The sequence below is a fragment of the Tachypleus tridentatus genome, chromosome 6, assembly GCF_004210375.1.
Source record: "Tachypleus tridentatus isolate NWPU-2018 chromosome 6, ASM421037v1, whole genome shotgun sequence".
Taxonomy (NCBI): domain Eukaryota; kingdom Metazoa; phylum Arthropoda; class Merostomata; order Xiphosura; family Limulidae; genus Tachypleus; species Tachypleus tridentatus.
The window spans coordinates 136,327,383-136,355,330 of NC_134830.1; the positions used below are offsets into that span (position 1 = coordinate 136,327,383).

At 31.0% G+C, this 27,948-nt stretch overlaps 1 protein-coding gene across 1 annotated transcript; it reads left to right on the forward strand.

Moving 5' to 3' along the window:
• Nucleotides 1-2: 2 nt before the first annotated feature.
• On the forward strand, nt 3-27,830 carry LOC143253767 (GPN-loop GTPase 3). Its single transcript, XM_076508110.1, is given in 9 exon segments — nt 3-192; nt 7,362-7,470; nt 10,473-10,560; nt 13,309-13,388; nt 19,663-19,833; nt 19,836-19,902; nt 22,134-22,233; nt 23,192-23,317; nt 26,825-27,830. Coding segments are annotated over 9 exon segments (816 nt in total). The 5' UTR covers nt 3-147; the 3' UTR covers nt 26,855-27,830.
• The last annotated feature ends 118 nt before the right edge of the window (nt 27,831-27,948 follow it).

Genomic DNA, 27,948 nt, shown 5'->3' on the forward strand with positions numbered 1-27,948 from the left:
TAATTATTCATGTTCGCTTTTGGGTTCAGGCATGCTTTTGGTAATGTGTATGTGTAGGCTTACCCAAGAATTTTTGCCATGTGATATGATGTACGAAATTCACGAAAAATAACTTTATTTTGCAACGTTTAAATTTTATTCCCAACAATGAGATACGCTCAGCTTGTAATTGGGCCAGCTGGTAGTGGAAAGGTATGTGTTATTGGTAATAATTTGATATCAGTGTTAAGACTTGAGTAGATTATATTCATCATAATAACATGTTATTGTTACTACGTAATTTTATTATTAATGGTAATACTTATTAGTATATTCCTAGTAATACTGTAATTTGTAACTTTAGTGACATATTTGTGCTTTTAGGATAGAAAATGATTTATGTCTTTATCATACTTTAGCATTATGTCTATACTGTAGTACACAAAAGTAGTACATTGTACAAATATGGACCCAATACCACCATTGTACATCATTGCTCCAGAATTATATGTTATCAAAAATACAATGAAATTTTAAACCTATAAAAATATTGTGTACTAGATTTACTGTGATACATTTATTTTGATATCTATGCTTGTTTGAGTTAAATGTACATGATGAATATTGTTGTGTTTTGTGCAAGACCCACTTGTTCTCTAAATCTGTAGAAGATTCTTGAGAATATGAATCAAAAATATGTCTTACATTGTATATCTATTCCTCATTAAGTACAGTGTGTTCGGAAGGTCACTGTGCAGTTTTGTAATCATATTTTATTTGGTCTATTTCAAGCCAGCAACTGATAGCAGTGTTTAGAAACAAAATAAGAAGGATCCAGGCCTGAATTGATGCCAATGGGGGTCACTTTCAACATTGTTTATAATTGTCATTCACATTTACCTCCTGTATTCTATATTGAAACATGTCTGTTAATAAATATATAAGTGCACAGTGACTTTTCAAACACCCTGTATTATAGTTTGGCTATTGTACTGTGGTTGGGCTCTTGTATCAATAACTACTGATAGTGTGGTGTTTATTCTTAATTTCACTGAAATTAAGTTTCCATTGAGTAATTGGGTAGGAACTGTAGGAAACTGGAGGCTTGCCAGGAAATGTGGAGTAGAAATTCCCCCTTCTCTGACCACAAACAAATATGACATGCAGAAAGAAACTGGACAGTAGTAGCATACCTTTATTATTGAAGATATACACTCAGTGGCCACATTATTGAGTACACCAGCTCTTCAATACTAATAGCCGAACTGCCAGTCATATGGCTGCAACTCATGTAAAGTATGCAGACATAGTCAGCAGGTTCGATTGTTGTTCAACCAAACAATAGAATGAGGAAGATGTGTTATCTAAGTGACTTTGACTGTGGAATGATTGTTTGTGTAAGATGTGATGGTTCCAACATCTCAGAAACTGCTTACCTCCTGGGATTTTCATGTACTACAGTCTCTAGAGTTTATAGAGAAAGGTGCAAAAAACAAACATCCAGTCAGTGACAGTTCCATGGGGGGAAAACACATTGTAAATGAGAGAGGTCAGAGAAGAATGACCAGGCTTGTTCAAGCTGATTGGAAGGTCACAAATACTCAAATAACCATTCTTTACAACAGTGATGTGCAGAAAGGCATCTCTGAATGCACAACATGTTGAACCTTGAAGTGGATGTGCTAGAGCAGTAGAAGGCCATACCAGGTTCAGCTAAGAACAGGAAAATGAAGCTACAGTGGGCTCAGTATCACCAAACTTGGATGATTGAAGATTGGAAAAAAATGTTGCCTGGTTTGATGAATCTCTATTTCAGTTGCAATATGCACATGGTGGGGTCAGAATTTGGCATAAACAGCATGAATCTGTGGAACACCTTTGGGATGAGGTGGAATTGGAGGTTTGCAGCAGGAAATGTACATGGCTATTGAGTCAGCATGGACCAAAATCCCTAAGGAATGTTTCCAGCACCTTGTTTAATCCATGCCACTATGAAATCAGGCTGTTCTGGAGGCAAAAGGGGGTCATACCCAGTACTAGACAGGTATACCTAATAATGTGGCTACTTAGTATATATAAAATGTCATACCTTTACTGAAGAGAGGTATGATGTTATGAAGTCATGTTAAGGTTCAGTTTTTATGTTAATTTAAAAGTAAATTGTAAATCTGTTTACTCTCTCAAAAGTTGTTGAAGATTGATCAAACACGGCATTTTATATTTATAAAACTGCCATTCTTCAAAAAAGCAAACACTGTCCACATGATTGATGGTCACCATTACTTCAAGATATGGTATGCTTGCATACCATATTTCCTTTAATCAATAAATAAAAAACTTAAAATCACTAAATATCACCCAAATTGATCAAGAAATTTGTGTAATTTGCACTTGTTTCAGTAAAACATTCCCTCAGTTTCACGTAAATCATAAAACATTGCAATAAAGCATATAGTCACAAGTAATAATTACTAGAATGCATAAACAAACTTTTCATTAAACCAAACAAACTCCTGAAAATCAAATTAAAATTCAAATGCATCCTTAAACAGTGAACAAAAACTAAAAAGAAATGTAAAACAATTCTTCTAAGCCTTTTTGTAATAAAAACTTGTGCAGTTATATTCTCTGTTTACATTATGAATGATCATAATAAATTATATGCAGTTCAAAGGATTTAAATATATAATGTTTCCACTTCCTGGGAGAATATTTAGAATTGTGACAAATTTTGCCTTTTACACAATGACAAATAGCAGGTGAAATTAGATTTACACGTATATCCACAACCACACATAAATTAAAAACTGAAACTTTTTCATAGAATGTGATGGTAATATCATGTTGAACATACAAAGAACAGTAATATGAGGAAACTTTTTATAAAACTTAAGTAAAACTGATACATTTTATAAAATCAAAAATATGTAATATAAGTATAAATCTAAACCTTTACAAGAAAGTATATGCAGGGGTTCCTTGTTATAAGTTGGAGTTAGAGAATAATGGAAAATGAAGAGGATAGAGGCTGTCAGTACATAAGCATTGCCTGCATGATGCAAAAGTGGAGCAATTTCTTGTATGAGAAACAATTAAATATGATATTGAAAAGGGACCATAACTTAAACAGAAATTTTACACCTGGTAACAAAAATGTACTGTACGTGTTCTATACTATACAACAAAATGTACACATATTTCTAACTAATTCCGAGTTCAAGGACCCTTAAACAATATTTATTTTTACCAAACACTTCATTGAAAACCATTTTTTGAGCATTTTGAAGTAACCCTGTATACTTTGAAACATTTTCTTTTTTTAACAGAAAACATATGTAACATTTTTAAGAAATAACTCAAACAGAAAACCACTTTTAGCATGAAAAATCACAGAATATTAAACAGTATTTTAAAATGATTTTACCATTACCTTTATTTTTTATATTATTATTTTGAAAAGTGTATGCATTGTGCTTGATTTGATTGATTGAAAGTTGTGTTGGGAGGGGATTAGGTGTATGATGACAATGAAGATGCAGCTGTGGAGTCATCAACATTGCTGACAGCTGCTCTACTTATCTTCATAGAAGAGGTGGACTTAAGATTTTCCTGCACTTGAGAACCAGAAGGTTCTGCTTTGGGTTTTTTTGAGTATTTTTTAAAATAGAGTCCAGGATCCTCTACTTTCCTACTTCCATGTTAATATTAATAATGTTCCTTGGTACCTTATTTAATTAAATAAAAAATATTTAGTGCATTACTACCATTTATATAAAATAGTAAGGTTAAATTTTATTGGTGATAAAAAAATTTTCTACATGAAAGACTTAATGTTAACTGAAAGATTGTCACACTTTGTGAAGATATCAGACTGTATTGAAAGTTAGAATTATTAAATCTATAATAACTAAATGAGTACAAATAAGTCACATGGTCTGTCAACTTTATCAAATTCCTTTTGCAAAAATTAAGCTGAACTGAGTCAAACTGTGAATAATGCATTTGTGGGGAAAGTCTGCAATATAAAACAAAATATATCACAACGATGTATGATGAGGATCCACAGTATTCCATGTTGAAATACATGTATATATGACAAAAACTATGATAATACATATTACAAACAAGTTATATCTTTGCACATTTTTACAATAACAAAGTTAGAAAGAATAAAAAAATAAAACTAGTCAAATAAATGTAGAGAGAAAGGAAATACATGTAATTTATAAGTTTTCAAAAAACTGAAACCTCTTAACTCATTAAGGTCTTATGGTAGGTCATCTTAACAAAGTGATTGATTTGTGGTGGTGTGATGAATATTCTATTGGTCCCTTGCAAGTCCATTTGAGTTTGTGTCAGCTTATCCCAGAGATGGTGCACCTCTTGTTCCAGTTTTGAAGAGAGGTTCCCAGTGCTTCCTTCTGGTTGCAGTAAACCCAAGTGTGTTGAGTGGGTTTCCATCTGTGCTAAATATGTTAATCAAGTTATGACAATCCAAGTATACAAGTCTTACACTTATTATAATTGTCATTTGTCAAATATTTATCAACAAAATTAGTTTTTTTCTAAGTCATGGTTTTTCACCATCATCAATATATCCTGAAATATCCAAGAATTAGATGTTATTTGCAGTTTTTTTTTTTAATTTACTAATTATGTTCCTAAAAGTATAATTAATGGAAATATGAAAATGCAAGGGCTGAAATGCTGAACTCTGAGATACTCCATTGATAACAACGTTTTACTTTCTCTTGTCCAGCCATCCTACAATCCCATTAACAAGTCTTTCCCTAATCCTCAACAGTGTGATTTTCATAGCTGATTTTTTATGTGGCATGTATTGTATGCTTTTAGAAAAATCACAAAATCCAAACCTTTTCCAGCAACTAGATATCATTCAACATCCTTGAAAAGTTAACACTCATACGAAAAGACGTTTCTACTCCTGATTTCTCCAAGCCCATTCCCCTGGCTGTGGTTTCGCTAGATAGTAGATAGTACAGATAGGATTAACGACAGTGGGTTTCGAGATTAGATAGGACAGTTAATCCATTCATTAATGGATTTAAATGGCAATTTTATTTAAATACAAAATTATTAGCCTAATATTAATAACCTTTCAAGTTGCTCTGGGGCCTATTAGGCCCCACTTTTTGTAGGAGTGTTAACAGACTAGTAAGGAAAGATTTCCATTTAGTCAGTCCATGTTGATCATCCTTTATGACATTGAAAACTTCTTCCATCAGACTACCTCACAATACCTGTCCTTTATGGCCTTAATAAACCAGTTAGATAACACTGTTTTTTCTCTCCTTTTTTCCTTTTCTTCAGGAAATGTCTATTTTGAATTAAAACCAATTTATTTTTAAGATTTTTCAAAATATGTTTTCACTGCTTTTATAATTTATTATTCCAATTGACTAATACATCTTTTCATGATCTCAAGATTGTTTTTCTAAAAGTTAAGAACTAAAGTTTAATTTGATCTCAGCATGCAACTGAATATCAAACTTAATTTGTGCAATGATCCCCCTAAATTAATAATACCCCCCTTTATTCAGTGTTTATAACAATATCCTTGTTCTTCATTTAGAAGGGTTCTTTAAATGTGCTTTTATTTTTTCACATCTGAATTTGGTATTCTTTAACCCAACATGTAAGGCTTGATTCATTACACCAACATTTTATTGACTGTTGTTCAGAATCTACTTTGTGCATCTGTATGAAACGTGACAAACTTTTAGTAAAATGTACAACATTCATTGCATAAAAAGATCAGATGAGCTACAAAGATATTTCTACTCAATGTATGTCTCTGAATTTACAATGTCATTTGTAGTCAGATTCTGAAAAGTTGGATGGCAAGGTGATGTTCAAGTAAAGAAAGGATATGTTTGTCCATCATAAAGTTTGCTTATTACATTTGTATAACCTCTGGAACCTATGAAATATATACTTACAATTTTTCATGAACTGTTGCTAAATCAGCAATATAGAGTGGAATATATAGTTGATAACTCTGGTATTAGATACATAATATTGTATTGAGTGGTACTCTTTAAAGGTTTAAGGTTTGCTGCACTTAGACTTTCACCTACATATGACTCAGTGAATGTAATATAAATGTATAAACAATGGGACATCAAGGGTCCTAGTGGCCCATGAAAGATGCCCAAACTCCTAACTAGAAGTGGGTGGTTAGTGGATTTTGCTGATCAACTCCTCATCCTGGCAATTAATCAGTTAGCAAAATCCATTATTTTAATTAAGTAATGGGCCTAATAATTAATCAGTTACATTCAACTAATTGAGTATTCTCATGAGATGACTACTATATGTTTTTATACTAAAAACTGCCTCTCAATACCTGAAAGTATTGAAATTATTTAAATAGCTGGAATAATCAGAAACACTAATTTGAATTAGCTAATTTTTTTGAGTCTTGAAATTACTAAATTAAGCTGAACTTAAATTCATTTAAAACCATGAAAAATCATAATTATAATTATAATTGCAGTAGGTCAGTTACTGGATAGTTGGATTAACTGGAAATGCTAATTTTGGTTACTTTATTATTTTTTACATTAACCCCATGTGTATGGATAGGGGCCAAAGTGAGCATTCAACAAACTAGTATAGAGTGCTATTCAACATGGTATTATGTATTTAATGTGAGAGTTATTAACAGTTCATTTTACCCTTTGCAAATTTAGGTATTCTCTACAACAAAAGTACCTAATACATTATACAAGGATATTGTAAAAAAAAACAACTAGGTAATAATTTTAGGAGTTCTAGAGAGTTATGCTGATGAAATATAAAAACTGTAAAATGGACAAGAATACTTTTATCATATGAACATAACCTTGTCCTCCAACTTCTCAGAGTCAGATTTATGTAGGCAATTCAAAGACATATCTCAAGAACAAATACATATGTAGCACATCTGATTTATTGTGTACATTTTACTAACATCTTGCCATATTTTGTGCAGATACACATAGAAATTTGGTATTATATTCAATATGGAATCAGTCTAATGGACCTCATGCATACTTGGCTAATCCACTTAATGATAATGTTCATTAACTGTTTAGAATACATGACCCCAGCTGCAGCTTCTATCACTCTAGATGGTAATTTGTTCCAAATATTTTACACACTACTAGAGAAATAGACTGCTTTAACTTGAGATGCATATGCAGTCTTCCCAAATCTTAAATTTATGACCACTTTATTAGGTAGTGAAGTTGTTTTTGGTCTTTGCTGGATAAAAAGTTAAGTTACTAGTGATGAAAAGCTATCTAAATATGTATTTCAAATTCCATGTAGAAACTGATTATTATATGTTGTTTAACATATTATTTATTTTGCTTTTTTAGTCCACTTACTGTAAAACAATTATTGAATATGCTGTAGCAGTTCAAAGAACTATTCTTGCTGTTAATCTGGACCCTGCAGCTGAATATTTTGATTATGAAGTTATGGCTGGTAAGATATGAATTAATAAAAGTCACTATGGTAAAAAACAAAAAAGTCAAACTTACAACAAACATTACTTACTTTTGACTTGAGCTGGTAAAACTAAAACCTGCCTTCAGTTTTATGGTACAAGTTTTGCTATTTAATACTTAGATAACCTAGAATCTTGTAAAACAAAGGCCATAAATAGTTTAATATTTCAGTTATCAGACCAGTTCTTGTGGGTTCTATATTTGAGAACGTCTGTAACAGCATTAAGTTATAATTTGTACATGGTTTACACAAAGCTTTGAGAAACTTTGAAATTGATATACTTTGTTTATTACCCATAAAATAAAATGTTGACTTTTAGGAAAATTCTATCAGGATTTTAAATTGTTTTAATATTTTCTGTATTTTTTTTCTAACTGTTGACAATTATATATAAAAAAAATTGTCACTGGCAGGTAGCTATCATCTATGGTTAGTCCATCTAAGTTTTGATAGGCTTTTTCTGACACAGCTTACTACTGAAAATTTACTTTGAAGCACAAAAAACAATTCGGTATGAAAATTTTGTAAAAGAAATTGTATTACAATAGATATATATTTTGCTTTAGTCTTTGTATTTAACTAATATTATAAAAACTCTAAAATTATATATTTCAGATGAATTTCTTTGTTGATTTAAGTAACTATATAAAAATGTTAAGTCTCATGAACAATGTCATATCTTCCACTTTAGTGTTACAGTGTTAACAAAAATCTCAAATTATCATGTGCATTGGGATACTTCAGGCATCTGCTCTCTTTCAATTTATTACTTATTCTTTAGTTTGAGCACCTTTGATTATACCACATAATCTATTTCTTTCTCTTAAATTTTCTTTAAAAATCATAGAATTAACTACATTATTTTCAGTAAGGAACAATAAGTTTAATAATGTTAAGAAGCTTAATGATTTTTTTCAGTAATTCAGAAACTTTAATGATAGAGGTTAACATGCAAAAAAAAAAAAAAAAAATTGTGTTCTGCACTTTGTGGTCATGAATAAATTATGTACCAAAATGTAGGCCTATGAGGAGCCAGGGGTAGTGTTTTGTTGATACAAAGAAACAAATTATACTCTGCACTTTGTGGAAATTAATAAGTTATGTACCAGGATGTAGGCCCAAGGGAACCATGGATTATGTTTTATTGAAGAAAAGGAAAAACATTGTGCTCTGCAGTTTGTGGTTATGGATAATTTGTGTATCAGAATGCAGGTCCAAGGAGAACCATGGATCATGTTCTTTTGATGCAAAAAAACAAATTGTTCTGCACCTTTGACTCGTGGGTATGAGAAGGTGTGCCAGATCTCCCAACTTAATTAGCACAGCCTAAGGGTAATGTTGGGTGCTGTTCACTAGTTGCCCCATCTCTTCTCTTTAGATAGTTCAAAACTTGGAATGGCCAGTGCAAATATCATTTATAGATTCACATAGCTTCATGCAAATATCTGAAACAACTTCTCTCTATGTATGCTTTAGACACTGCTGATTCTTTTGTAGCTGATTTAGTAGAGTATTCATGATAAACAAAACAAAGCTGAAAAGGGCAGTAATTGTTTAGTTCAGAGTGAGACATGAAAAGAAAGTCTTGGAGGACTAGGATATAAAAGCAATTCATATAAAGGACAACATTTTGAAATAATTTTATCTTTAAATCATTCTGTTAATGTTGTTTTTTGTTTTTTTTTGTTTTTTTGCAGTAGTTTATATGGTATTCAGAGGATTCAAGTGTTGTGATTGGTTGGTGATTTTTGTAACGTGTTTGGTGGAGCTAGTTTGACCAGTGGTGACCACAGACTGTTGATTTTCAAGCCAGAGTCTGTTTGGCAATTGTTTCATCATGCTGATGTGGATCTTTAATTTTTCTTTCCACCTGAGCTATTTTTGTAAATTAGTCCTCTTCATTTACACACATCCTTTCAGGATGTATTTCTAGTCTTTATTGTGATGCACTGAATGATGTTAAAGTATAAATGCTTCACAACTGATGAATTTCACCAGATTAATATTCATTGCTACTCATTAAGCAGCTTAATAAAGTTAAAGTTTAGTGTCAGACTTTTGCATATCAAGTCACAGTTTATTTGAAAACATGAATTAAATAAATATATTTAATATTCACAAAACTGTGTTCTTTATTGACTGTGGAATTATTGGTTATGCCTTCATAGTTAGACTTAGAATCAGCCAGTGAGATAGCAAGCTTATGACAAATTAAGAGGCTTAGGCAATGAAATTTACCCACAGTAAATACATATAAATACAGGTCATATTTATGATAGAGCCATCTGTAATTGTACTTATACACAGACAATGATTAAAGTGAAATTTATTTGGATTGGTCACCTTCAATTGATTACCAAATATCTGTAAGTTTACATCTAATTATGTTGTTTATCTGTTTATGAGGCCATATTAATCACTTTATTTGTAGTTGTCTATAATTCCAACTGCTAGTTGGTGCTTTCAAAAGGATTTTGCAATAATGTTGTCTCGCCTGTAATGAGATTCCATGATGTGAATGCCGTGGGTCGCATTATGGTGAGGCCCCAGTGTAGACGGTTACTAATTATTTCAGCTTTGTTTACATACTAACTTGTAGGTTGTTTTTTGTATTTATTTGTGGTTTAAGAGTTTGCAGTATATTTTAAACACAAAATATAATTATGTAATGTATGTTGAAGTAATATTTTTTTCTCACATCATATAAACAGACTTTTTAATGCAAACTTTACCCTTAGCAAGTAACAATTTCCATACATGGTGATGTAATAGCTGATAGAGGAATCACCATTATAAATGAGTGAGAACAAGAAGTCTTAAACACCCAGTTATATCCCATTCATGTTGAGTAACTTTGATGTATTTGCTGGCTAGAAGATTGTTTCTATATGTGTGCATTTGTTAAACTTTATGTTACTGGATTGAAGACACATTTTTTGTAACAAATTTTTTTCGGGGGGTGGATGCTTCTTTTTTAGATATTCGTGAACTGATTCATCTTGATGATGCTATGGAAGATGAAGAGCTGCGGTTTGGTCCAAATGGAGGTCTGGTGTTTTGTATGGAGTGAGTTGTCATTTTAAGGCACTTGCAAGTTACTTTATTCAATACTGATTGCTTTTTTTGTCTTTTAACCGTGATGTTATATTCTCCAGTGTGAAAACTTTGCTTGAAATGACTTGTATCAGGGAAGTTCTTTTTTAGAGTTGGACTATTAACTTATTATTACAGTAACTTAAAAGTTAATTGTTGTTTTGCCTGATAATTGTGTTGCTATCTTTACGCTGTAAAGAATTAAAATTTGTTTCAAAATTTTGTTAATTAGTGTTAGTCTGGTTTTGTAAGTTTCGTGTAGTCAAAGTTGATAAATACTTAGCCAGTAGATAAACCTTTTGATCAAGAAAGCCAATGACCCCACTCATTTCAACCTCAAAAACCATTTCCTTGTCATGAAAATAAATTCAGATGCAAACAGACTTATCTGTTTAAATAACATTTAACTAGTTAAGTAATTTGTGAAGAATGTACAAAAAGAATGATTGGACCTGATTGTATTCAGTATTATGAATGATTTTTAGGATGTTTAAAAACAGGGAATTTAGGTTTTTATGTTAGTTATGCAACTGTGCATTTTTCAGAATATGTTTCAACTCCAATCTTACATCAGATATCATTTCCAAGATAGTAATTGATTTGTAATAAATTGTCTGATAATAGAGTTCTTTGTTAACTAACACTTGTGATGTTTTATTATTCAGTTTAGAAACATTTAGTAGTTATTTTTGTAGGGCAGGAAGTGTTGATGTTTCCAGCATTCTGAGTATTGTAGGTCTTCTCAATAAATTTCTCACAAATTGAATAATTGGTTGTTTATAGTTTGAGTTTTTGAATGGTAGACCTCCAGTTAAAATTAATTAAAGTTAAGATTAGCACGTTAGATTAACCCATTAGTCTCAGTGAGTATGTGTCTGTTTAATAAAATTACATCTTTATGGATAAGAATGCTGTGATGGTTATTGGTAATCTTAACCAAGACTTCTGTTATTTCTTATTTATTTTTTTGAAATAGTTTAAAGGATATTGCCAGAGAAACAGTTTTGACCATTTCTCAGCATTGCAAGTGGTTGACAGTATTTTGTTCATAATGCCTTTTTCATGTCTGCATCAACTTACTGTCCAGAAAATATCTGAAATAAATTTGTAATGAGTGGCACTTTGCTAATACTTCACTGGGGCATGGTTCCCTTCTCTACCCTCAAATGCTTTACATATACTACTTTAATAATCTTAAATCCATACATCAAAATTTGGTTAAATGTGTTAAAAATACTTGTCTGTATTGGATGTCAATAAGTTAATCAAAGTAACATTAGAAATTTAATAATATGAAAAGTAAGAGAAACCCACTTCTTATTTGTATGATTATTATTATTATCTTAATATTGACAAGAAATGTAATTTTTCTGATAGCTTTCCTTGGTAGCTGCATGATGTTTGTCACAACTGGGTTATATTGTAGTTGCAAGTGTGTGCAAGTTTATTATGACCTATTATTGAAGAGTAATTGTTACTTTCTAGTCTTTATAGTTCACTTAATTTTAATTAAAAGTTCTAATTAATACAATGGCAGGTTAATAATTGCTTAGTGATAAATTGTCTTGGTATCTGATTAGACAATTACTATTAATTTTACGTATGGTCCTAGCAAGACGTAATTAAACTTAAGGATTTTGATTGTACGTTGTTGACTTTTATATATATAGATTTTGAAGGTATCCAAAAACAATTATCTATGAACTGAATGTGTTTTTACCACACACGGCAACAAATACTAATATTTTAAGTAAGAGCTTCGTTCTCATTTCTGTAATTTTACTGAACAAAGTTTTTACATTTTATTAATATTACATGATACATTCAACTTAAGGAACACTTATGTTAAATTTAGCCCATAATAAAGCTTTTTTATCATGTAACTAATGTGCAACAAAGTTAATATCTTGTCACTGTAAAGTATAATGGGCTGTACGTATTGTGAAGATTTGAGAGTAGACTAAAAGATACATGGTTTATGAAACTAATAAAACTGCTTCTTGACTGGAAAGCTGTGTAAATGTAATGTGTTAAATTTATGCTTATGTAAACTTGGGTGCTAAAACCTCCATTTACTCTACTTTGGGATGAAAGGTCTGATTCTTTTTCTAACCACTGATATTTAAGCTTTTTTTTTTTATATAAGTGTTTCCATAGCTGTTTACATTTGTAAATGATCAAGCTACTTGATGTGAGAAAATGAAGTTAGGGCATGAACAATAAAATGCTTGAAAATCAGGAAATGGATAATTTATTCTCGAGAAATGATATTTTTTTACCAAATTTAAAGCTATTCTTTGGAGTGGACAGAAAAATTTATGTGCAAAAATGAAAATTGTAACTTTTTTTTATTATTTGTATTATAACTTCCACTAAATAAACATTACAAAATGACAGAAAATTGATTCTAAAATAATCTTTGGGTTTCATTGATTAATTAGGGCTAGAGTTATTATTTTAAGTTAAATTCTGAAATTCCAAATTGATTGTCAAATCTAATTGCCTGAATAATATGTGGCTTAAAAAACAAAAATTAAATTTACTTTGAAGTTTCCTTTCAAAATTCCCAGGAGATTTTTGTTTATAACTTGTCTGATGTAAGCAACTGCTCAACAAGTATCCCCTTCAACCTCTGACAGGGAACTGTTGTGCCATGTTTCTCATGTATGTAATGTGTTATTATTATTATTAAGTGTCTTCTATGCATGCTTTTATTATTAGGTATCTCATAGAAAATTCAGACTGGCTTAAAGAACAGTTGGGTGAAGATTGTGATGATTATATTCTGTTCGATTGCCCTGGTAGGTGTTAAGTTCTATTTCCCTAATTTGGTTGCTGTGCATCACCTCTTCTCATAGTTAATTAAATTACAACCTTTAATTTTTTATGTATCTCAATTAGGGGAGGAATTTACTTATATTGTCGTTTGTTGGTTAAATTATATTTAGTCTCTTGAATTTTAACATGTGTGCATTTTGTTGAATTTTCATAGTATGCATTTTTGGTGCTGCTATGCTCTGTCTCTGTAGATACTGAATGAAAAGATTGATCTGTTCTCTTGTAGTTTAGTTTCTTTCTTAATTATTATGAAAAACTTAAAATAAAAGTACAAAAAAATACCAAAATGATTGGACACGAATCATGCTAGGAAAGTAACAATCAAAGAACTTTTCTACATCTACTAAACTGGAAACAATCATCATATCAATACAAAAGTAAGTAATCTTTCCTACAACACTTTTACAGTTAGTCATAAACAATGCCTAGTGGGTGTCACCCCAAACTTATAGTCAAACAAAAACAACTTGTGCACCCATCACATAGTTAATTTTAAGCAACAACTAACAGGTGCCAACCCCATCAGATAGCTAGTCACAAACAACACCACTTGGGTGCCAACCCCATAAAATAGTTAGTTAAAAAAATGACACCTTGTGAGCGCCAACCCCATCAGATAGTTAGTCAAAAACAATACCAATAAGTGAACAGAAGTTTCCCTTCTAGCCAGGAGACTACACTGGAAACCAGATTCATTAGAAATATTTCCTAAGTTTTTAAGGCCTCTTTTAAGACATCAACAAATTAGCAACCAAAATGTAAGATTTAGTAAATTTTTCAATTGTGAATCGATTAGTAATTTAAAAAAATTACTGTTTCATTACATACACGTCTCTTATTGATCTACTGATGAGGTTTTCATTGTTTTTTATAACATTTTAGTAACAGCCTAGGTTTTACAACCATTTCTTCCACTACCATAAGTATTCCGTGCGACTTTTTTTTTTAGGGTGGACTCTTGCTTTGCAATGTAATTTTCATTACACAAGAGGCTGTTACACAATATATAAGGCCAGTGTTGCTCCTCTGTTTTTTAGAAGTTTTCAAAGTCCATCAACAATGCATGGATAATGACTTATTGATTGTATCAATGCTAAGAAGTCCATAATTGATAACAGTGTAACATCAGTTCTTGGTTCTTTGCACAGATGATGGTGTCTTAACTTTGATGTGTAGCTGAATGGTTTAACTTGATAGAGACGTACTTTATTGGCATCCAGTCTTTACAAAGATTTTAGTTTTTCTGTGTGTATATTTCTTAAATTAGTGGTTATTTTAAATTATAATAAGTTTCAGTACATTTTATTTCCTGATCTCTGTATTGTTCAGACCTGGAATGTAAGGCAACCCCCTTTTTCAGAAACCATTGAAAAGACAAACAGCTAAGTGTTGTGATGTCTTTTTAAGATGTACAGAATCAGTACTATAACTGCAGGAGAATTAGTTGCAAGAATCAGTGATAACCTTGAGCAAACGTCTGGTACATATGCATAGATGAATGATTTTAAGCCTATTAGAAAAATGTTTTCAGAGAATACGCATGTAATTTATTGCTGTATATTTTGAAACTATTACATAAAATTGAGCTGTTATTCCTTCCATTATGGATTGGGTGGAATCCACTCAGCTTGTAACCATGAAAGTAACTCTTTTATGATTTTTGATGAAGTATGGATATCTTTACAAAATTTTGCAAGTGATTTGTAAACATTACAAGGCTTTCATACACAAAATTCCAGATTTTTAAATTAAGTATTAAGATACTTTAATTGAAGAATTTCTTGTAAATTTGTTTTCAGAATGTTGACCAGGCAATGTGCACAGTATTTTTATCATATGATTAAAAATACTTTTTTGCATCAGAATATTTTCAAATTTTACACATGAAATCTTTATAATCTCCAGATAATTATCATATGTTTTTCTAAGAAAATCTTTTATATTTTACCTGTTATTTTTACTACTGTATCTTTGTATGGGCTGGTTCAATTTAACCAACTTTGAAACCTCCATAAGAAGTTATAATTAGGAAATAAATGTTATATTTTTAGTAACTTAAAAAAAAGATGTATTCAGGTCTAAACAAAATGTGAAATTATGAGCTTGTTAAAGTTTCACTTCTTCAACTCTAACCTTTGAAAGAACAAGTTTGGTGCTCAATAATTTAATTATGCTAAGAAAGCCACTTGGGGAGCATTTAGCTTTCGATTGGTTATTCACATGTCACAGCAGAAGTAAATGAAGTAAGGGAACGTTTCCAAAAATGGAAGGAGGTGAGTAAAGCCACTGTGTTTGCCTAGTAAAAGTAAATAGAAAAGGTAGGAGGTATTTATTTGATATTATAGCTTGTCAGCATTAGTAATTTGAGTTTCTAATGTGTACAAAACTATAGACTTTATATTTGGACATCATGCGTGCCACAAAAATCAGTATTCAGGATTTCTTTGTTAATATTTACTTTTAAATTAAGAAATTTACTAATAGATCTGACTGAAATTTGGATTTTGATCTACAATTTGATACCAAACTTATTGACATATCTGAATAAAATAGTTGATCAGTAAAATATTGAATGTGGGTCAACAAATGTGATATGATTTGGTCTTTGACCCATGACTCATTGCAATATAGTTAAATGAATTTGATGTTTATAATACTTATGGATTCAACACCATTTATGAAATGTGAAACATCTTGACATAAGGTTATTAACACCAAAGTACTAGTACTCATTAATACGCAAAATAACGTGGCAGGGGTTTAGTTTAGAGAGAGAGAAATCAGAAGAATTCTCTCTCCAACTGGGGTGTTCAGGAATGTTGTGGTTCCTCTTCATCCCCTTTCGTGGAAGGTTATTGAATTTAGCTGGTTTTTTTGTTGTTTTTTTTATTAAAAAAACTTTTTTTGGATGAAGGAGTGAAGTTGGTCATAATTAATATTATTCATGAACGAGGCAAAGATCGCACCGGAGAAAACAGCCATAACCCATCCCAAAGGGCAGATGTCATAGTAAATATGAACATAAACGACCCGATTCAGGGCATGGCAATAAAGTTGCCTTGGCTGGGATCTAAAGATCCAATGCCTTAGTTTTTGCTGTGGGGGGGAAACGGGAGTGCCCCGAGAAAAACCCACTTTCACAGGACAGGCGATGAAAGTTTTACCTGTCCTGTGCCTGAAACCTGAAAAAGAAAATACATAATATTTATGTAAATTTTGCCCTTTAAGTACTTTGTTGTGTGATTTGTGATTCTTGAAATATGTTGTATGGTGAAATAAATTTGGTTGGTGCACTAGTTAATTTATAGAGTGATACCGTTAGTTTGTTTCTGTGTTCTTCTTTTAAATAGTATTTGTGTGACATTTCTGTTAGTCTGTTTCTTCGTGTTGGTGAGTTGCTGATTTGATGTATATAATTTACTGGAGTGTATGATGGTAGACTGAATGCAGATCTTAGTATTTTGTTTTGTTGAACTTGGATTTTCTGGAGTGTGATGTTTGACATATTATAAGTGACTTGACATCCATACTCTATTAGTGGACGGATGTAAGCCTTGTATATTTGGATAATAGTTTTTGGTGAGCATTTTGAGTGTTTGCTGGTTAGAGTCATTAAGTGTTAAATGCGTTTTCTAATTGATGAGTGTATGTTGTTAACACGTTTTTTTTCCATGTTAATCTTGTGTTGAAAGTGATGCTAAGGAATATAATATGTTTCTCATGTTAATGGGCGTATTTCCGAGTGAGAATTTCACTTTTTCCAGAGTTTTTCTTTGTCTTTTTAGTTTCCTGTAAAAGGTGATTGCTTGTGTTTTGGATTGATTTAAAACTACTCTCCACTTGTTACTCCTGTTCGAGACATTGTTTAGTGATTCTTGAACGCGAGACATAGCCATTACTGGGTTTCTTGAGGTACTCCAGATAGCAATGTCATCTGCGTATTGCAAATTATGAGTGTATGTTAAACTGGGGAAAGGTATATTGCTGACAAAGATAATGTACAGTAGTGGAGAAAGGACTGATCCTTGGGGCACTTCTGCAGTTATATTGAATGATTTAGATATAGTGTTATTGACTTTTACTTGTGCTGTTTTATCTGTCAGAAAGTTTGATATCCATTTAATAATAGTGGGATTTATTTTCAGATGTATTAATTAGTACTTGATGGCGTTGTGCCATACGCTATCAAATGCTTTTTCAACATCTAAAAATACACCTATTGTTACCTGATTGTTATTAAAAGCTTTGTAGACTGATTCGGTGAGTCGTGTGAGGTGATTTATTGTTTGTCTGTTTTTCGTGGAGGCATTTTGAGATTCCGGAAGGATATTATTTATTTCACAGAAGTGAAATTTGAGATAGTTTTCTCCATCAGTTTGCCAAGGCAACTTAACAGACTGATGGGACGGAAATTATCCGGATTTGTCCTGTTTGTTTGTTTCTTTGGAATCGTGGTGATGATGGCTTTTTTCCATGTGTCGGGGCAGTAACCAGTTGTTAGTGAGATGTTCATGATGTTTGTGAGGTGTTGTAATAGGAGAGTAGAGCCTTTTTTGAGAATATTGTTTGGTATTTGGTCATGTCCGGGGGAAGTGTTTTTCAAGTTTTTAATGTTAATTTTGAGTTCTATGATGGTAATTTTCCTGTTGATTGAACTTAAGTATCTTACTAATGTCTCGCCAGGTAATTGTGGTGTGAATGAAGATTGATTTGTGTTTATGAAGTTGTTGACATGTTGGTGTTGTGTATCAAAGTCGACTGAATTTAGGTTGCTGAAGGAGGATTCGTAGTAGTCAGCTAATAGATCGGCTTTCTCTGAGTCCGTCCTTGTGATTATGTTGTTGTGTGATGTGTTGTAACAAGTAATTTGTGTTTTTGTTGGAAGAAATGCTCTTGAATTTTCTCCAAAATTCTTTTGGATTGTTTTTTACTTCTTCCAAGTTTTACAAAAGTTTTGCCAATTAGTTTCTTTTGCTATTTTAATTTTTTGTTTAGTTTTTGCATTTGTTCTGTTAATCTGTGTTTTGATAGATGGATTTGATAGATAGTTGTGTGGGGTAGATAATATGGGAATCATGTATGCTATGGCAGGGTGGCACGGGTGAATCATACAGGAAATGGGGAAGTGGTCACTCGAGATTTCATCATGAAGTTAGAGATTCTATTTACTGTGTCCTTGGGGGATATGATGTAATCAAGTGCGTCATATGAGCCGTTGGCGGCTGAAAAGTGTGTAAGTGTGTGGTCGTTTATTAGGTGCATTTTGTTAATGGAAAGAAAATTTTTTATACACAACCCTCTGCGTGTGTTTCTATTTCCTCTTAGTTCTGTGTGTGGAGAATTAAAATCCCCAATGATGATTGGTTTAGGTTTACGGTTAACACATTTCTGTAGGAAGTTAATGTCGATATCTTTAGTGGGTGAACAACATATGGCTAGAATTGTAATTGTTAGCCGGTTGTTAAAGTGTATATTACAGAAATGGTTTCATTTATGCTTGATCTAAAAGAATCTTCTATTGAGATTAGATGTGAAATTTCTGTATTAAAGTAAGCTATTATCCCTCTATTGTTTTCGGAGTAAGGTATGCTGTGTGTGATGAATCCGGGGTATTGTGGTGTTTTGTTTCTCAGTGCAAAGTGTTTCTGAGACAATGATAATGTTGGCATTTATATGTTTGTTTATGTTGTAGATTTCTATTCTTTTATCTTTAAGGTTTCTTTGGCAGTTGATGTGTAAAATTTTAATGTGTTGTATCATTGTGATGTTCTATTTCCCTTGCATGAATTCTAAGTGAAAGGTGGTGTGGTTTGAGATGGGGAAGTACTCATTAATTTTTTTGTTGACTCTAATCTTATGGAAAACTTAGGTTACACAGTTTTCTTTAATGTGCTGTTGTTAACAGTAACATAGTGTGTAGATCAGTTGTTACATTTAGAAAAAAATGCAGAAAAAATATAAAACTAACAAAGAAAACAAGATAAAAGTTAGTTAATAAGAAAGCTGCCAGCAGAAAATATCACTTGACTTATTCTACTCTGCAAGTTAAACTTAATTAGGAGTTGAAACAATTGTTAATGAGAAGTGTAAAATTAATTGAGCATTTTTGTTTTTCTGTTTGAGAGAACAATTTTTCATAAATTTACTTTTGCTATGTTGTGTGTTATTTTTTATAATGTATTGTAAGGAATATTCATAGGACAAATCTTGAGTTGGATGATTTTATATTCCTACTAGGTCAGATTGAACTTTACACCCACATGACTATGATGAGAAGGCTTGTGAACATGCTTCATGGCATGGACTTCCGCATTTGTGCTGTTTTTCTGCTTGACTCGCAGTTCATGATAGATGCATCGAAGTTTTTCTCTGGTGTCATGACAGCCTTGGCTACTATGGTCAATCTTGAACTCCCCATGTCAATGTCCTCTCTAAACTAGATCTTCTAGATCGTCAGTCTCTAAAACAACTCAGTGGGTAGGTGTCTTTGTCATTTAGTCAAAAAAAAAAGCCAAAATTTATCTTTATTTCAAAAATTCATCTCCATGTGCATGTAATGGTTTATTAAAGAATGTATTTGTTTTGAAACATTTAGAATTATACAAAGATTAAGCACATTTATTAAAACAACTTTGGAGCCTTGCTATGTCATTATGGTCTACATTGCCATGTTTATCATGCTTTGTCTGACAAACATTCATATTGAAAATAACTCCACAGTGTAATTTTCATTGCAAAAAACCTGTCATAAGACTATCGAAATCTATCATATTGAAAGTTCACGCTTCCTCCATGTATGCTTTCCCCAGACTTCTTGAGGTATACAGCAGTTGCAATGATTATTTTTTTTAAGTAACTTGTATTGCTTTTCCAAGCAGAGGTCCTTTAATACTGACATTTGTGAATTATCACCTGTCACAAGATATAGCACTTTACTTACTATGGCTGAGTTATGTCTTGTTACAGTTCTCTGTTTAGGTAGTCCTGGTTTCCTAAATTTGTCTATGTTCCTTTGTTCTCCAATGCCATTAAGTAAATAGGTACCATCATATTAGGACTTCTAAATCCATGATCTAAATACATCTTAATTTTTATTTATTTATTAGAGAGCCAGAAAAAGGCAATTTTTAAAGGATATTGTTTTCTATTATTCTGTATATTTAACTGTATTATTTAATTAAATAAAAATTATCTTGTGTAGTTATACCTTTAATATAAAAAATAAGCTTTAGTTTTATTGGTGACCAACAGGAAAAGGGAAGGTCTGGGTAGGCACTGTATTTCATGTGGCACTGTATTTCATGTTCTTTGTATGTATTCTTTGCTTGTTATTATAGAATTTGCTAAATTGTAAGAATAAGATTAATTAGGTTGGATTGGATCAGAATACAAAAATTAATGATAATAATTAATAGTTTTCATGAGTTATGCTTTCAAGTAGCATGTGCATTATATTATTTGATACAGTAACATGAAGGGCATATGTTCCGAGTGATTTACAATTTGTGTGGTAATATTATTAATCAGACACAGTTTAGAGGGAAATAAAACAGTGAAATTAATTATAAACAGATGTAGGATAAATTTTAAGGAACTTGTGTAAATGTTTATGTTGAAATGGTGGAACAATCAATGTTGTATAATACAGAATTAAAGTTTATTTAAAACTGACCAACAGTCAGGAAAGGAACTGTAGATATTTCAACAACATTCATGTCATCCTGAAGAATTCTTCTCTATAACAGGCTTGCATTGCTTACTAAAAGCTTAAAAACTTTTCTAAAGATACACAAAACGTATTAAAACTTGTATAGAAGTTCTGATAATTGCTTTAGGGTCACAAGGTCAGTTTAATCTACCAAGCATGGGAAAGAGAATTAACAAATGGCACTTTACTGCAGACTTCTTAATTGTGTGGTTTGTTATTATAGTAAGTACTGTAAGCTCTTGAAATATGCAAATATACAAGTGTAGCAAATACTAATATGTTCAAATAGGTCTCTTTTTTAACCTTATTTCTTTCTTTTTTGTGCTACACAAAAAGCAGTTCCTTGTGTTAAATCATTTTAGTATTTTGCACAAAGTTATTACACAAAGGCTATCTGCCCATAACCTTTCCTTAATTTTTGGCTGATAGACTAGAGGAAGGGAGGGTAGCCCATGTTTTATTTTTCATTATTTCATGCTAGTTATTTTTCTTCACTTAGAGAAAATTACAGAAGTAAGTATTCATATAGATTGATACACAAGAGTCCAGAGTTCACGTACATGAGTACAACAGAGTTCATTATTCATGCACACAAGAAGTCAGTATTCATCCAGACTAGTACACAAGAGTTTAGTGGTTAGATGACATCTTACTGTGCTTATGATTTGATTTTATTAAACTACAGTATGTTGATAATTACAGGATTGATGTTCTAATCTTCCATAACTCAATTTCTTCAAAAAGATTGTGTTTAATAGAAATAATTTGAAAGTTACAATTTTGTATTTCTTTGTACTTAGTTATTGTGCAGTTGGTTAAGTTTTTTCTTAAACTGTTATCTGAACCTGAGGACAGGAACCTACATCTAAGGATTTTTAATAACTACTTGAAGGTTTATCTAAAGTTTCTTCATCATAACTACTTATTCAGGTTTTTTATTTCCACAAAAATATTTTCATCTATGTTTAATTAAATCCAAAATATTTTTTTTTATTTTTAGCTACTTAGAGCCAGATAGTCACTTGCTACTTGAAACTGAAGTTGGCACAAACAGATGGCACCAGAAGTATCATCAGTTGAGTCAGGCTATAGCAAAATTGGTAAATGTTCTGGAATATTCTTCTTTCTTACCTGAAAGCATTGATAATTGTTCATACTTTATGATGTATCATTTGGAAGTAATCACTACCTTTTTCAGCTAGGAAACTTATAAATCTAGGAAATTTGTAACTATACTAGTGGTATGAATTTAAAATATCCTTGTTGTTGGTGTTATTTTGCCTTTTGGAAACGATTAATGCAAACTTTTGAAATATATATATCCACACCAATGTATCACATAGCAAAGTAAAATATCAAAGTACCTTGAAATGTAACATGATATCTGCACACTAATACATTTTATAGTCAAGTATAATATGTTAGTACTTTGAAATACAGCATGATATCTGACATTAATACATCAAATAATTAAGTAAAATAACTTGATGCCTTAGAAAATAGCACTGGGGTCAGAAAGCTACAACCAACCTATGATAAACAAAAATAAAAACTTTGTTTGTCAACTTTCCCATAACCTTGTTGTTGCTCTGTATTAGCATTCTTTCAGTAAAATCTTTCTTTGAGTGTTGTATGCCAAATATGTGCTTAGCTTTATGTTTGGTGTAGAAGGTAACAACTACGTTCATACTGAACAGGCCTAGAATAATTGTTACATTCAGATCCCAAAATCTTAGTGCATCAAGCTACAAATAAAATTAATAAAACTATTTAATAATCATTTTAAGTTTTAAAAGTCCAGGCATACCATTAGGATTAGAAAACATACACATTTTACAACAGAATAAAACTTAATAAACCAAATTAAGAAGGAAAAGTGTATTTTCTTTTGTGAAATCTAAAATTAGTTATTGTTTTTTCAGTATTTTTGTTTGAAATATAAAGACAATGTTGGTTTTTGCATGAATTTTTCATTTTTGTTGAAAATGTAATCTCCCTTTTAATTGTTGTATTTGTACTCTAATCATTTAACTGGCCATTGTTTGCATTGGTAAACAGATTGATGACTACAGTCTTGTCCGGTTTTTACCACTGAACATTCGAGATGAAGAAAGTATTGGAGATTTACTCCTGGTGATTGATAATGCAATACAATATGGTGAAGACTTGGATGTAAAAACTAGAGTAAGTGTTACTTGTGTAATCATTATTTCGAACCCTCTAAAATGCAGTTACTTATAATTCTGTTCACCCATTTTTCTCATTTGTTGTACAGAAAGGTACTTGATAGTGAACTGATGAATTGAATTAAATCTGAGTTGTAAATATAAGCTGCTATTCAGGTCGTTCAAAACACATTTCCATTCTGTATGATAAATATAAATCATGCCTTTGTAGAAGATTCATCATTCTTTAGGGGTAGTTCCATGCCTCTTCTGAATTATGTTATGCATTACAATTTAAGAAGCCTGAAACTGAGTTTAATTTTAATCTAGAGGTTAATTAAATGTTTACATGTCTCAAATTTGATATTTGTTAACAAGATTGATACATACAGTTTTCTTTCTTAATACAAATATATTTTAATATAAAAACAGTAATACAATTTATAATAACAGTTATTACAAGTAATGATTAATATACAAAAGTTTTACAAACAATATTGAATCTTCTATCTGGTCTGGAACTGTATGTTTTAACCTAGGGTTCATGATAAGGAATTAATTCTGAGTTGATGTAGGTAAAAATTACTTAACAGTGTGCTAGGTAGCTCTTTGCTGATCATGGGCAAGTCTTTCACTGATGAAGATGTATAATGTCTTTATAAAAGTACCAACATTCTATGTCAATCCACTGGTTCGTAATGTTCAAAATCTATAAACTTTTCTGCTCAAATATCTGAAGTTCTCGATTAATAAGCATTAATCACAGTTATAACTTTCAAGCTTTATAGTATACCAGTTATAACAAGCCTGTCTCTTGAGGCTTTCTGTGGGTTAATTTTTACAGGCATGAGGCAAGTTTCTAGAAATTTCAACCTGCACAATAATACTGGCATTTACGTACACATATGCATTGTTGATTTTTATGCTTGAGAATTTTCTACAACTTCAGTGAATGGGAATTTTGCAGTACAGATTTAACAGAATAAGTTAGGTACATTTCTAAATAAAAAATTTAACTTGCACAAACATCAATATTAAAAAATATATATAATGGTAAATCCATCACAAATCATGCATTTTTAACTGAATACGTCTTAAATTTTACTTTAATTTTGTTTTTCTTATAGTTAAATAAGGATATGGGTTTTTATTCTTTAGAATTGAGTTTTATTTTCGACTATATACACAATGTAATTGATAAAGGTCAAAAGTTCTGTATTATATGTAATTGTTAATGTTATGTGTTGTCTATTTATTTGGTGTGTACTTCATTTCAGTAGAAGTTGTCATTGTGAAATATTGTTTTCAGCATCTTACTTTCCTTGTCTTATGTTAGTAGTTTTTATTTTCACATGAAGAGAAACACACTAAACTGGCTGTTACAAACATCTTCACAATGACAAATTTCTAATTTTGTACCTGTGTTTACAAAGTAACAAACTGTTTTATTTAAAGTTGTTTTTGCAAGCCAGTTCTTCCCACCTCCCTCAGTGCTTTCAAGTTTAACTTGGTTTAACTGACCTAACTATGCATTATTTTACAGCTTACATTGAAAATATTTGTGCATAACATTCAAAATGTAACAGCAAATAGACAAGTTTTATTACCATCTTTGTACATTCTATAAACCATGGATTTTATTTGCATTTAATAGTCAATATGTCTAAGGTAGTTGATTAAGACCACTCAAGGGCACCAAACGTTGGTCCTAGTAGCAATAGCTAGTGTTATTAATTGTATAAGTGTTGTGTATATATCTTACCTTACTTGAAAAATTTACCCAATACGTAAATGGACAAGTATCCAGCATGCTTTTCTGTGCATGCAAGTCCCACCACTAAGATTTTTTTTCACATAATCTTGTTTGTCAGGTTTGTTAATCAAAACTACTTCACGAGATAGAATTATCAGAACATGTACGTTACCTTAGTACACAGTAGTAACTGTGATAAGATACAATTCATCCCTTTATGTAAATAAATTAGGATAACTAACTTATAAACATTCAAACTGTTCAATGTACTTCTCATCAGCCGTAACTAAGGAACACAGCCAGTCTTATTTAGGATAATGAATATAATGGAAATTAGGATATTGTATATGGTGAAACTAAACTTTCCAAGTGAAATTGTTCAACTTGAACTGCCTTTTAACTATGTAAATATATGTACTATAGCTCTTAATTTACTTATGTGAGACTTTAAATTTACTTCTTTTCACAATTTCCTTTTATTGTTTTATTTTAGAACACAAAACGTATAATTCACTTCAATAAAATGCTCCAAATCTGTAATTTATCTGATGTTCTAACTTAGCCATAAATAGGTTTTTAAAAAAAAAATTCATTACTCACAGAAACACATTTGATCAACACAAGTCAAATTTTTTCCCAAACACTGCCCTTCCCTACAAAAGTATATAATTGTCATTAATATTCATGAAGAAAAGAAACTATCTTTTCTCTTGGTTATAAATATGTTCACCAGCAGTTGGGGAAGATAAGTGTATACTTGTCCTCAAACTAGCAGTTATGTTGAGATAGAGTGGGTGAGCTGGTAAAAATGTATAGCAGCGTGTACATCAGAAGCTGTATGGGTTTGTCCATCATTATGTTAAACCTGTCTTCTTCCAAGCTGTGAAAAAGAAGACACATTTCCTTTTTTGTTTGTAACTTTTTCTTTCTTTTCTTTAAATACAAATGCATTGAATTGATACACCTGCTGTATGTTTTATTCAATTGCATAGTATAAAAATCACCAAATAAAACAGTTTGGAACTTGAGAATTGTTTTCTACTGATTGAGTGGGATCTGAATATAAAATATTTCTATAATTCATATTTACAACAATTACCAAATTTGATATTTTGAAAAGAAATTCTCTTTTGTTTACATTCCTTTGTTATGGATTTTTTTTGTCTTAGATTGTTTAAAACTTCTATAAATTGTTTGTTTTATAAAATTAAATTTTACCTTTCATTCTGATTCAAGAAACAACACGGAACTTTTCACTATGTTCACAGATTGGTGTAAAATAACTTACCTTATCCATATTATAATCAAAGACTTTTTTAGAACTGATAATCAAAAATGTTAATTTAAATGATAAATTTCAAACTTATTTTATATTTATTTGTTTGTTTTTGGGTTTTTTTCACATATTTTTTGTGATTTTTATTTGCTCATTCAAGTTGTTACTCAGGACAGTGTAGCCTAATACAAATAAAGCTTACCATAATTGCTCTAGTAGCAAAATGGAATTTATGTTCAATGCAAAATGACTCAACTAAGCCTACGTTAACATCATAATTCAAAGGAACTAAAAGCTATAAAATGTTTTCTGATTTCATGTTCATAGTAAAAATTATAATGTATCTTGTGTGTTAAAACTTAAACTGACATTTGATATATATATCTGTCCATATTGGTTTTTTATTCCCATTGTATTTTAATGCGTATAACTAAGCCTAAAAAACTTGGACATTATAGTTTGCTTCTAAAATTTAACAGTTACCTTTTTTTTTTCAGGATATAGGAAATGAAGATCCTGATGAATAAGTAATTAAGTCATGCTAATATTCACTGTATAAATTATTTTGTGTACTATCATTTCACTTCAGTAAATATTTTTATGGATATCTAATCTCAAAGTTGTGCCTGTTGTAAAGTTTACATGTGATATTTCTAACTAGTATCACATTATTCACACCTTACAATGACATACTGCTTATAAGTTTGTATTGAAAATAGTATGTTTTTTATTATATTTTGAACTTACTGTTTGTTCCTGAATGACAGTTATAAAAACATTTCTTAATTATTTCATTAGACCAAAGAAAAGAGAAATGTGCCAACTTAAGTCAAAAGCAATTTCTCTCTTATTTGGAACTTAATTATCAAGGAATAAATTAATACTTTTCATCCTTATAATTAAGTTGCTACCTCTGAGTACTGGAAACATTATCAAATAGCAATTTTTCTTCCCTATGTTTAATCATGAAAAAGAGTGTCAGTTTCAGCAGCACCAGAGACGACAGCCTCCCAGAATCCGTAATTAGCTGTGATGGTAATAACTGCTGGGTCACTGGGTCAAACGTAGACATAATTGTTGGAACCAACTCCTGCATTTGCTTGTCAACAGCCACAAGTAAATTTTAATGTTAGTTTGTGATAGGGAAAGCATAGAATTAGAATGAATATAGTGGTCATATATTAAGTTTCACACAATATTCGGTAAAGACAGATCAACAATATGGAACAATCCATCATTTTGGGTGAAACCTAAAAAGTCAACGTTAACTTTATACATTTCGTGATAACCAACAATCACAGCTTTTTCCACGCAAACAGCAAACGTTTTATCGTAACTCTACAGAAAGACAACTGTTCAAGAAAGTTTCGTATCTTTGGTCGATAACTCACTGTAGGTAAGGTTATGATAGCGTAAGTTTCTAAAGTAGTTTCAGTTAGTTCTGTATTAATTAACCTGTTGTACCCTGTTTGGACTGATGTTCATAATAAATATTTATTTAAATTTTTCGGATTCTTTATTCATAAAAAGTATTTACAAAAAGAGAACTTTTTTAATGCAGACTTTATATTTTTGCAACCACTGTCGGGAAAATTCTAAAAACATAAGATGATATATGTAA